We start from the raw sequence: 12967 nt of genomic DNA, 5'->3' as shown, positions 1-12967 counted from the left end.
ACATAGCCATCCCAGATCCATTTTGGCACAGATATTTCTAATGTTTTCCACGGGTCCTCTTTATCACTGCAGAGATAGAGACGCTCCAAAGAGACATTAGCTTTATGCCTTTTTTCAAATATGAGATGGTTATGATATACATTATTTGTTGTTTTGGTTTTTTTTATATCAATGTGTTTATTTGCAGAGTTAAATTCAGCCCTGCACACTTGACAGATGAAGAAATAGCTCCACGCTTAAAACTTTATGTTTTGTCTGTGTCATGTCTACTTGTCTTAGTTTAGTGGGTACCCCAGGATACATAATATTGGCCATTTCTAGAGCTCTTTTTCCACTTCTTACTAGCCTAACTGCGCAATGTTCTTTTACTTTTAGCTTTTATATTCTGAATATAGTTTAGTTAAGGGTTATATGTTTAAGAAAAAAGTTTTACTTTATGCAGCGTTTATTTCGTGGTGTTCCCTACATATGATCCATACATTTCTGAATACATTCAGTATATCAGTATGGTTTCTCTGAGGTGCATAATAGTTATATGAAGCACGAAAAAACATATCTTTTTGGCTTGTTCAATTAAGAACCTTAAGTAAGTGAGTATTGTCGCTCTTTTGCCATGGCTATGCTAAGTGAATGAATTGGTATTGTGCATGTTGCCACATTCAGTACAGGCAACATGGTTTCTCTTGTTTTCTATCTCTTATTTGGATCACATTGGAGTACAGCTGCTGAATGATATTTGGAATGCTTTTCAAGCATTTCTTTTCAAGTATCTCTTTCTGTATGCACAGACATCTGGCTGCTCTCCCTTTGAGATTCTCACGGGATGACCTTTCCCCGCCCCATGGGTAGATTTTCCCTTGATACAGGAGGAATACGTCCAAAAGCTAATTGAAATATTAGGGCTTGTTCAAAGAAACGTGTCTTGCACTTCTCCTTTCTCTCCACAGATTCCTACCCTTTTTTTCCAGCCTGGTGATTGTCCAGAAGCTTTCCAAGGATCGGAAGCAGACGGATTTCCCCTTTGGCCTTCCCACTACTGTGATCGCTGTGCCCAGGCCCGCTGCACTCACTGAGGAGTTTCCTGTTTGGATCCACGCAAGTCGCTTGAAGAGGGTTAACCTAAAACCCCAGAAGCAAGTCTTCCCTGCGCAGATTTCACCTCCTCCAGTGAACAACATGATGATCTCATTGCAGCATTCTACCAACTTTATCATTCTCTTACTGGCACCGCTGCTGCTAGTTTTTCTCCCTGTATGGATCATTTCTAACTGGGTCTACAGGGATGATGTGTTCTGGGTCCACGACACTTTCTGCCCATACCCATCTGTAAATGACACTCCTGCTGTAAACAGCACCCCCGACACCTCTTTGCGAACACGACGTCAAGCTGGACTACTCCCTCGCAAAGGCTGTCCTTCAATTGGAATCCAGAAAAGACCGATAGTATGCTACCCTTTGGTATAATTCCAGCAGTGTGCAAGTTGCCACCTTCTCCTTTGAGTATTGTGACATTGTGGACTGTTCATCAATTGATATCCCAAGGCTGTGCCATTGGTCCTCAGAGATTCCTAAAACTAAGGACATATATGTATATGTTACTGACTCACGTTGAGGGGTTAAGTGTGCATTCTGGGGAGTGGTAGGGTGGAATATTAATACTGACTGGGCTTATAAACTAGAAAATACCCTGAAAAACAGTGGACCAAAATGGTAAATCACTGCTTACTTGTATGACCCTTCATAAGGTTGGACACTGTTATAGGAAAAGTGTTCCTGCACAAATTATTAAGCTTTCTCTTACTATTGACAACCCTAGACCTACTGATGAAGGTATGTACATTATGGACATGTGGTTTAAGGGTGGGTCTAGCTACCATCAGTTTTCTTACGGGATCTATCTACCTCCACTCATCCTCTCCCGCCATCTTGTGGGGGCCCCAAAAAATACTAACCCACTGGCCCCTACATTCAATAAACTTACTGACATGATGGCTATTGCCAATCCCACTTTTGAAGATATTGTGGCTGTTAAGGTAGGGTTTTCAGAACGTAACCTTTGGTTAGAATGGATGAAATTCACTGCTGATCAACATAATAAGAGTAATTGTTACATATGTGCTCAAGCTAGACCCCATCTAGGAACCGTACATCTGGACCTCCCTCCTGGTATCCAACCATGCCTTTTTGGGTTATTTACCTATCCCCTTTGTGCACTGCAGTGTTCTAAATACCCTTTGTTGCCAGGACAGCAAAAGCTTGATATTGCCGTTACCATCTATAAGGGCAATTACACATGTCATGTTTCTAATCTGACACAGGGTAGTTTTGTAGGTAATTTACCCCCAGGTTATTGTTCTGTCTTGGCTCATAGGTATGCCCTATTGTTGCTGCATCAGATTTGATATTTACTGGCTTTATGGAGACTTTTGGCTCCCTGTTAAGCTACCCAGCCAGTGGATAGGCCAGTGCACTTTAGTTAAGGTTACTATGCTCCTGCATATTTTTCTGAAAGGCATCCTTCCTATTCACATGGTTTTTCCTCTTTTTTGTCTTGATATAAATCTGATCACATGTATACATAGATGCTATAGGGGTCCCAAGAGGGGTCCCAGATGAATTTAAGGCCCGAGCTCAGGTTAAGGCTGGGTTTGAGTTCCTTATTCCCTTTATTACTATTAATAAGAATGTTGATCGGATTAGTTAAAATTATTATAATCAGCAACGCTTTGTGAACTATTCTAGGGACGCCTTGCAAAGTATTACTGATCAATTAGGCTCCACTTCTCAGATGGTTCTCAAAATCATATGGCCCTAGATATGATTCTAGCTGAGAATTCTGAAAAATTCTCCTCAGTATTTTATGCTGTTGTACTTTTCTTTCTGACAATATAGGTCCTCCTATGGACATTCAGAAATTAGCAGACCTCTTTGCTGAGTTCAAATGTAACTCTGATTTATCTAATTCTTGGGATCAGCACTTTAGTTGAATGCATAATCTCTTATTATTTGCACTCTTGTCTTGACTGCTCATGTACTGTGTTATTCGTACTACAGCTCCTAAAAAGACCCCTCCTTGAGAGACATACCTAGAGTATCACTCCCTTCCAGCTCATGCTGTGTATTTGTGACGTCATTTACATGACGTAAGAGGGGAATTGAACGGACACGTATCAGAACTTTAGTAAGTGTCCTTAGGCATATGTTGTTTAAAGATGCAAAGGTAGGCCCTGTTTATCTTTCCCTTCTTTGAAGATGGTATAAGGACATCTATGTTTGTCTTTCTTTCTTTGACATGAATGTTTAAACAGAGTTGTAGTGAAGTGAATTCAATTGTTTTGTTAAGCCGTATTTACAGACAGCTTTAGTTAAGAAGCTCTGCTGGTCAAGGCTTTTTCTTACCTTTTGGACTTCAATCTCTAGATAGGAAAAATGCTGACACATGCTGGCAAACCTGATTCGTATAAATATGTGAAACTCATAATAAAAGACGGACATATTTGAAAGATGGTTTCTGGTCTTTAAGATGTGTCCCCAGGTACCTGACTTACATATGACAGAGACAGAGAAAGTATGGGGCAGGAATTGGGACCTGAATCCTTTTCAGACACAGGGGCAGGAAGATGGACAGAAAGAAAGACAGAGAAAGGGGGTCAGGGAGAGAGAAATACAGCAGGAGGTAGAGAGAGAGAAAGAAAGAAAGAAAGACAGACAGACATCTATTCTAGCACCCGTTAATGTAACGGGCTTAAAGACTAGTTTTTAATAAAACTTGAAACTTGATGTTACGGCAATAGAACGTAGAAGACTTAACTGGTTTTGGAAACAAATTTTAACTTGGCTGCAGGCGAATGACAAAATACACTTTTCATTTCAACAATTAATTATAATGGTGATAGCAATATCCTTAGTCCATACGAAACTATTGCTCGTTTTTTGCTGAAAATTGATTTTTTTTTTTTTAGTTCAATAAATTTTTATTATACGAGGGCTGTTCAAAAAATATCAGACCTTAATTTTTCTTGCGTAAACAAATAAAGCTAGGGAGGCTTGGTTTGGTGCATCTATGTAGGCGACCCTAATGAGCATGCTTGATTTTTTTCCCCGCCTACAGAAGCTGTCAGTAGCCGGCAGATCGCCGATGAGTGAGGAAGTGTGAGTGCCATCCAATTTTCATTTTTGACAAAATGACAGAATAAGTTGAACAACACTACTGCATTAAATTTTGTGTAAAGCTTGGCGATTTCCAAGTGGAAACGATCCACAAGATTCAACAGGCCTTCGGGGACGAAGCCATGGGCACCACACAGGTAAAAGAGTGGTACAACCGCTTCAGAGATGGCCGCACACCAGTGGAGAGTGAAGCTCGTTCTGGTAGGCCCTCAACATCCAGAAATGAGATCGTCATTGACCAATTGAGGACCCTGGTGATGCAGGATCGTTGAATCACCAAGGGGTACTACCAAGAGATTCTGCGTTTCCTTCGTAACGCTGTGAGATGCAAACGGACGGACCTGTGGGCAGCGGGCAATTGGCAGCTCCATCATGATAACGCACCTGCCCATTCTTCACATTTGATACGGAGTTTCCTGGCCAAACACAACACACCTGTGATTCCTCAGGCTCCCTACTCTCCCGACATGGCTCCGTGTAACTTCTGGCTTTTCCCCAAGCTGAAAATGCCCCTGAAAGGGACCAGGATTTCAGTCATGCAGAATGCGACGGACCAGTTGCGAGCAATCTCAAAAGAGGCGTTCCAACGCTGCTTCCGACAGTGGCAGAACCGTTGGAAGAAGTGTGTGGCAGCCTAAGGGGACGACTTTGAAGGAAATTAGTATAAGATTGTTGTATCTGAATACGAGTATTTTTTATGAATAAAGGTCTGATACTTTTTGAACAGCCCTCGAATAATACTTATAGATACAAATTAATCATAACAGATTACATTATACATAGGAACCAACAATCGTCCTATAGAATAACATTTATATAATACAACAGAAAAAAAAATGAATTAACACAATTAAAACAAAGCACAAATAAAGTTGGCACACTAGCACCTACCAATAGATAATAACAATAATCAACATATAACTCACAGCCTGGTTGTACATTAATAAATTTCAAGAAAATTAATTTGCTACGTCACTATGGGCTCCTTTTACTAAGGTGCGTTAGCGTTTTTAGCGCATGCAGGAAATTACCGCATGCTACACCGCGCGCTATTCCTCTAGAACTAATGCCAGCTCAACGTAGCGCGCGCTATTCCGCGCGTTAAAGCCCTAACGCGGCTTGGTAAAAGGAGCCCTATATTTTATGAGAGGTTTCCATATCTTATGATATTTGTGCAAACTACCTCTTTTTTCAGCAAAAGCCCTTTCGAATAATGTTATTCTGCTGAAAATGGATTTAGCGAGTTTTGAAAATAAGCCCTTCACTTCCATCTGTCAATTTTATCAGTTTACACTTTTTATATGTAGAATCTTAAAATATTTATTTAGCATAATGAACATTTTGAAGGGATTTTTTTTTCCTGCAACTAGTGGCTACGTACCTGGTTTCCAGTGGGATGTTACTGTTCAAGACCCAACTGTTGTGTAGGTGCACAGAGTCTTGAGTGCCGGTGGGAGGAGTAGGAGCGGCTGGGCTGGGTTGGCTGCGAATTGTCGAGTTTCGCTGAAGGGTGTCTGCTTTCAGAGAAGGCTGCCTGCTGCAGGTGCAGGCATGCGGAGGAGGCGGAGGAGGTGGAAGGGGCCTGAATGTGAACTGGTTGTGTGGACTGCCTGGTATATCTGGGAGACAAACAAACCAGAAAAGAAACACACAAATTACCATTTAAGATCAGTTGGTAACGCACATGTACACAACACATTCAATAGAACTTCAATATTAGACAACCAGCCATGTGGCACAGCCTTAGATTAGCCTTGGATAGCAAATTTTTTTTTTTGGGGGGGGCACAATATGTCTTCTTGATCCCCTCTCTCCACTCCCCCACTCCCTCTCTGCCTATTGGCATGCCCTGCCCTGTTCTTCAACTCAATATAAATACCTAAGCTGGTGAGGATACCCAAACCCCACCAGCTCAAGACCACTTCAAGTCCTCCACAGGTGCTCAGAATGCCATGTTGCCAAGCTGAGTCCAAGCTGGTACCAAGCACCTCATACATGCTCAGTTTTTGCTCTTGCGTGGGAAGTGAACATGCTGGATTAGGGTCAAAAGGGCTGAGTGACGAACTTGGCAGCATGATGTTCTGAATGTCTTCACAGGAATGGAGGTCTTCAGCTGGTGGGACTTGGGAATTGATGCCAGTTCCAAGTATTTGTATTGTGAGTTGAGGGTGGGGGACCATGTCAAGGAATGGGAAGGGGGTGGAAATCAGGGGGGTAGGGAGCGGAGAGGACATGGGGGCAGCCTCTGCATGCATGCATGGAATGTTGTCACTCTTTGGGTTTTAGCCAGTACTAGTGACCTGGATTGGGCACCGTGAGAATGAGTTATTGGGGTTGATAGACCATTGGTCTAACCCAGTAAGGCTATTCTTATGTTCTTACATGAGCCAAGTGTAGGACAATTAAGCCATTGCAACATCACTGATGAGGTTGGCTCTGAGGCACTGTGGAATGAGGCATTATGACATCACAATCTCAGCTCTGGAATGTTGCTCTCATTGGGGTTCTGGAATCTTGCTATTCTTTGACATGCTGGAATGTTGCTATACCTTGGGTTTTGGCCAGGTACTAGGGACCTGGATTGACCACCGTGAGAACGGGCTACTGGGCTTAATGGACCATTGGTCTGACCCAGTATGGTTATTGTTATGTTTTTATGTGAGCCAAGTATAGGACAATTAAGCCATTGTAACATCACTAATGAGGTTGGCTCTGAGGCACTGTGGAATGAGGCATTATGACATCACAAATCTCAGCTCTGGAATGTTGCTCTCATTGGGGTTCCGGAATCTTGCTATTCTTTCACATGCTGGAATGTTGCTACTCTTTGGGTTTTTGCCAGGTATTAGTGATCTGGATTGGCCATAGTAAGAATGGGCTACTGGGTTTGATGGACCACTGGTCTGACCCAGTAAGGCTATTCTTATGTTCTTATATTTTGTGCCCACCTATTCTGCCCCTAGCAACAATACGGGTGGGTCCCTGCAGACTTGGACTTCCCACAGTGTTGCAGGCTTACTACTAACACCAGCAATCTCTACTTTTCTAATCATAAAAATACACAAACAGGTATACACATGCTGCCCGATATCCTCTCCTGCCCCGCTGAGTGACTCAGCACCTGACATTCAGCCACACTAACCCCCTCTTTTACCAAGGTGCGCTAAACTTTTTAGCGAGCGCTAAACGCTAACAGGTGCATGTTATCCTAAAGATGCGTTAGCGGTCAGTGCAGGTGTCGATTTAGCACGCGCTAAATCTGCGCTATAATGCTTAGCGCGCCTTTGTTTATGTTTAAGAAATGCTTGGTAGCCCGCTGATTGTATAAAATTCACAGCGGCTTGCAAATAAATAAACCAAAATTAAAAGAAAGAACACCATAATAAAAAGTAAAAGATCAGAAAAAGTATACAAACCAACAACACATAATCTAAAATAACTATATTGGCAAATACATTTGCAGTAGAGAATGACACGGGGAAAAAATCTGTCCCCGTCACCGCCCCATCACCGGCCCACCATCCTCTGCACCGCCCCGTCACCGCCGATCCCTTCACCGCCCCGTCACCGTCACCGCCATCCCTTTCACCGCCCCGTCACCGCCACTGCCATCCCATTCACCGCCCCGTCACCGTCCCCGCTGCATCCATATAAGCCTTTTTCCTTTCACTCCCTCCTTCCAATTTGAGCCGGGAACACTAGCGATCGCACGGTCCCCGCGGCCACTACCTGCCTGCCCGGTCGATCCTGGTGCTTGGCCGGCTCTCTCCCTTCTCCTCACCTTGGTTTGTGGGTTTTCTTTTTCGGCAACCTGCGCGCTTTCCCAGGGAGCCGCACACGCGCGGCTGCTCAGTGTTCGATCTTCTGCTCTGCTGCAACTTCCTGTTTCCGGTTGCGTCAGAGCAGAAGATCGAGGCTGAGCAGCAGCGGGTGTGCGCGGCTCTCTGGTAGCGTGCGGGTCGCCGAGGAGGAAGATCTGCGGACTGGGGTGAGGAGAGGGGAGAGAGCTGGCTGGACACTGGAATCGATTGGGCGGGCGGGTGTGAGCTGCGGGGACCGCGCGATCCTTCATGCCTCACTGCGGGGGACAAGACCATTCACCGCCCCGCGGGCGGTGAATGGCCTTGTCCCCGTCGCCGCAGCGACTGCTAGTTTTCTTCCCCGTTTTCGGCGGGTGACCCGCGGCTAAAATGCGGTGGCCGCGGGTAAACCGCCACCGTGTCATTCTCTAATTTGCAGTCATCTAGCTACTACACGTCCAAAATTAAAACTATCAATCAATATAAATTTTAAATGCTTTTTGAAAATAAAATGGCTTCAATAAAGATTTAAACCTTTGAAATAAAAGTTCTAAACAAACATTCGATGGAAGATTGTTCTAATAAAGATAAAAATAAGCACAAGTAAATTACTAATGCGCTAGTTTAGGTGATGGTAAAATTAATCTGTTAGAATCGAGAGAACGTAATGATCTAGCTAACTGGACATTCTCTAACTGGTTAGGCTAGGAGTGGCGCATGGATGGAGCATCTGCTTAGCTGGTTAGTGACATTTGCAATCTGCTAACCTACAAAGATAGGACAGCAAAAAGCTGTCCCGATGTTATATAGAAACAGAGAAACATGATGGCAGATAAAGGCCAAATGGCCCATCCAGTCTGCCCATCCACAGCAGCCATTATCTCCCCTCCTCTCCCTATAAGGTAAGGCTCTTTACAACTACATTGTGAGGTCACAGAACTTTGTGATTTTAGGTTAAGGCTCAACACTTGTATTGTGAGGTCATAGAGCTTTGTGGTTATAGAAACATAGAAACATGATGGCAGATAAAAGACAAATGGCCCATCTAGTCTGCCCATCCGCGGTAACCATTATCTCTTCCTCTCTCTAAAAGATTCCACATGCCTATCCACATGCCTATGAATTCAGACACAATCTCTATCTCCACCAAAGTGATGCATTTAGGCAGAAAAAATAAAGATCACAAGTATAGGATGTCAGGTGTAATTCTGGGAAAGACCGAACAGGAAAAGGACCTGGGTGTACTGATAGATAGGGCCCGGAAACCGTTGGCGCAATGTGCGGCAGCAACGAAGAAAGCAAATAGAATGCTAGGCATGATAAAGAAGGGAATTACGAGTAGATCAGAGAAAGTTATAATACCGCTCTACAGAGCCATGGTCAGACCGCACCTGGAATACTGCGTCCAGCATTGGTCTCCATACCTAAAGAAGGATATAAAACTGCTAGAGAGGGTGCAGAGACGAGTAACGAAGCTAGTGAAAGGTATGGAGAACCTGGACTACGAGGAACGACTTAGGAGACTGGAGTTGTTCTCCCTTGAGAAGAGGAGAATGCGAGGGGATCTGATCGAGACTTTCAAACTACTGAAAGGATTCGACAAAATGGAGCAGGGAAAGCAGTTATTTACAATGTCCAATGTGACACGGACAAGAGGACATAGACTGAAGCTGAGGGGGGACAGGTCCAGGACGAATATCAGGAAGTTCTGTTTCACGCAGCGAGTGGTGGACACCTGGAATGCTTTCCCAGAGGAAGTAATTGCAGAATCCACCATTCTAGGATTTAAGGGTAAATTAGATGCACATCTCCCTTGAGAAGCATACAGTGATATGGGGACTAAAACTTTGCCAGGGTACACCTGGCGGGGCCTCCGCGTGTGCGGATCACCGGAGTTGATGGACCCAGGGTCTGATCCAGAGATGGCAATTCTTATGTTCTTATGTACCTCTTCCGGGAGACTGTTCCATGCATCTACCACCCTTTCTTTAAAAAAATTATTTCCTTAGATTACTCCTGAGCCTATCACCTCTTAACTTCATGTTATGTGTTAAAGATAATCAGGGCACTGGTCTGAATATTGGCCAGTTGCCAGGTGACTGCTGATACCTGGATATTCAATGCCAGGAGCTGTACATGCCCCAGCATTGACTTTCTGGGGTCAGGTCAGCTTTTGGCTGTGAGTTGTTTAGACACCATATACCGCCATGGGCTAATATCATGTCCGTGGTCTTTTCAACAAAATACACTAGTTTCCAAGTATATTAAAATCTTACTATCCCGCACCAATGGTAAACCTTCTGGGCGGCTTACAATCTAAAATCTAATAAGTTTTAAATAAAAACATAAAATTAAAAATATAACAAAATGAAAGGTTAGGATGGAGAACTACAATTAAAAAGAATAGAAAGGGGTGGGGGGTCCAACACATTAGATGTATTTTGTATTTTACATAATTCCTCCAACGTAGTCAAATACTATCATGTTTGGTATGCATCAGAGAAAAGAAACGTTTTCAAATTGACTTCGAACTTATCAATGGACGTCAATACCCGAAGTGATAATGGTAAGGAATTCCAGAGCTGGGGACCTTTGACTGAAAAAAATAGCAGTTCTAACATGCTCTTGAACTATTTCCCGATACGTAGGAATTAAAAGATGATTTTAGTTTTCTGATCTCAAAGTTCTTGATGATATATATGAATTCAGAAGACGTATAAGATATAAAGGCTTTCCCATATTTAATACCTTAAAGATTAATAACAGTATTTATATGAAATTTGATGATAAATAGGAAGCCAATGGGCTGCTTTCAAAAATGGAGTTACATGATCAAATTTATGAAGATTATAAATTAGCCAAATAGCAGTATTTTGTATAATCTGAAGTCTACAAATATCTTTTTGGCGTTTCTGTGTTTCTATGTAAAAAGAATTACAGTTATCTAATTGTTATATCGCTAATGAATGTTCAGAGCTTCTGGAAAAAGCAATGAATGCACAGATCTAATAAGATAGTTTAAAGAAAGAGCTTTTAACCACTTTCGAAATTTGTAAATGATAAGTTAATTTAGAATCCAAAATTAATCCTAAGATCTTAGTTGAAGTAACAAGTGGGATTGGAATATTTTCTAATTGAATTTGTGATTGTAAATTAACTTGATCAAATGGTGTAAAAATTATTGAGGTAGATTTATCTGGGCTAAGCTAAAGTTTATGTACAGTAGAGCTGTCCAGTTTGTAATATGGACAAGATTTTTATTTATAGATGCAATTTCAGTAATAGAATGAGATTCAAAAGTATATAAAATTTTTTAAAGTCATCGGCGTACACAAACATTGTAAATCCCAATGATTGGGCCAGTGTCAAAAGTGGTGAAAGATAACATTAAATAAAAGAGGAGATAAAATCAAACCTTGGGGAAGACCTAACTCTGAACTAAAGGGTTTAGAATTCGTGTCCTGTGTACCAAAAATTGTCCATCTAGGTTTCTCTTTGATTCAAGCACAGCTGTACTAACACACAATTTAAAACAATACTTTATGCAAAGGAATATAGCGTTATGGCTTTTGAAGCTGGATATGAAATTTAAAAATGGAATTTTGTTGTTTTCATACACAAATTTACAAAGTTTTTCTCTATTATTAGTAAAATACATTATTGAAAGTACTAAGAATTCAAAATCCATATCCAGTATGCATGTTGAAAATTTTTGCCATTTGTAAATTAAAGAAGTTATTCTAGAAACCTTCTGTGGCATTTTTATGTATAATTCTGCCATTGGGGAGAGTGTGGTACAGTGGTTAAAGCTACAGCCTCAACACCCTGCAGTTGTGGGTTCAAACCAATAGTGCTCTTTGTGACCCTGGGCAAGTTACTTAATCCCTCCATTGACAGGGGGAAACACTTGAGTACGTAAATAAATTCATGTAAACCACTCTAAGCTCCCTTGGGAGAACTGTACAGAAAATGGAATGAATGAATAAATAAATTATATGTGTAGATTGGATGCAAATGTAAATGCTGATTTTATGATGCATTCTAAAAATGCTAATTCATGTGTTAATTGCTTAGCCCAGTTTAATTTAATTTTAATTTAATTAATTTAATTTTAATTTTAATTTTAATTTTATTCTTATATACCGCCATACCCGGAGAGTTCTAGGCGGTTTACATCAGTTACAGTAGTATCTGCGTTAACATGCAGGTTTACAAACAGTTTGAACAATTTTAAACAATTTATCAGCAGTACACAATTTATCAGGTAGAAACAAATGTAAGAGCGGGGTTTACAGCATTTTATCATGTAAAGACAATTTATCCGATGTAAATAGTTTATCGGATATAAGCAGTGTTAATCGAACTTAACAGAGGATGACTGGCGGAGGGGAGATGGGGAGAGGGGAGCAATTAAGGGGGGGAAGAGCGGGGGTGGGTGGGGGGGGTGTAGTAATGTAAGCGGGGGGGGGGGTTGTTAGGGGTCTTGTTTGCCGAATAGGTGGGTTTTGAGTGATTTTCTGAAGCCGAGGTAAGTGGGGGCCTCGAGTATCATTTGTGCAAGCCATGGGTTGAGCTTAGCTGCTTGGAAGGCGAAGGTTTTGTCTAGGAATCTTTTAAGGTGGCAGAGTTTTAGAGACGGGAAGGCGAACTGCTGAATTCTACGGGATTTCTTGTTTGTGTTGTAGAGGTTAAAGTGAGAATTGATGTAACTAGGTGCTGAACCATTTATCGATTTGTAGCAGAAACATGCGAATTTAAAGAGGACTCTAGATTCAAATGGCAGCCAGTGAAGTTGGTGGTAGAAGGGGGTGATGTGTTCCCATTTCTTAAGGCCGAAGATGAGACGCACCGCGGTATTTTGGATTATTTTTAGTCTCATGGTGGTTTTCTTTGTGGCGTTGAGGTATATGATGTTGCAGTAGTCAAGGATGCTGAGGATGGAGGATTGTACAAGTAGGCGAAAAGAGGTGTCGTCAAAGTATTTTTTTATGGTGCGG

General features: G+C 42.0%; 1 protein-coding gene across 1 annotated transcript in view; it reads right to left on the bottom strand.

Annotated features, from left to right (window-relative positions):
- TENM1 (teneurin transmembrane protein 1) overlaps positions 1-12967 on the bottom strand; it is a 698125-nt gene that overhangs the window by 456029 nt on the left and 229129 nt on the right. Inside the window, exon 4 of the mRNA XM_033947005.1 lies at positions 5552-5789. Within this exon, the coding sequence (XP_033802896.1) occupies positions 5552-5789 (238 nt within the window). The remainder of the gene's footprint in view (positions 1-5551; positions 5790-12967) is intronic.

Source organism: Geotrypetes seraphini, chromosome 5, assembly GCF_902459505.1.
Source record: "Geotrypetes seraphini chromosome 5, aGeoSer1.1, whole genome shotgun sequence".
NCBI lineage: Eukaryota > Metazoa > Chordata > Amphibia > Gymnophiona > Dermophiidae > Geotrypetes > Geotrypetes seraphini.
The sequence above is the reverse complement of the archived record's forward strand: the minus strand, read 5'-3'. Positions and strand labels throughout refer to the sequence as shown.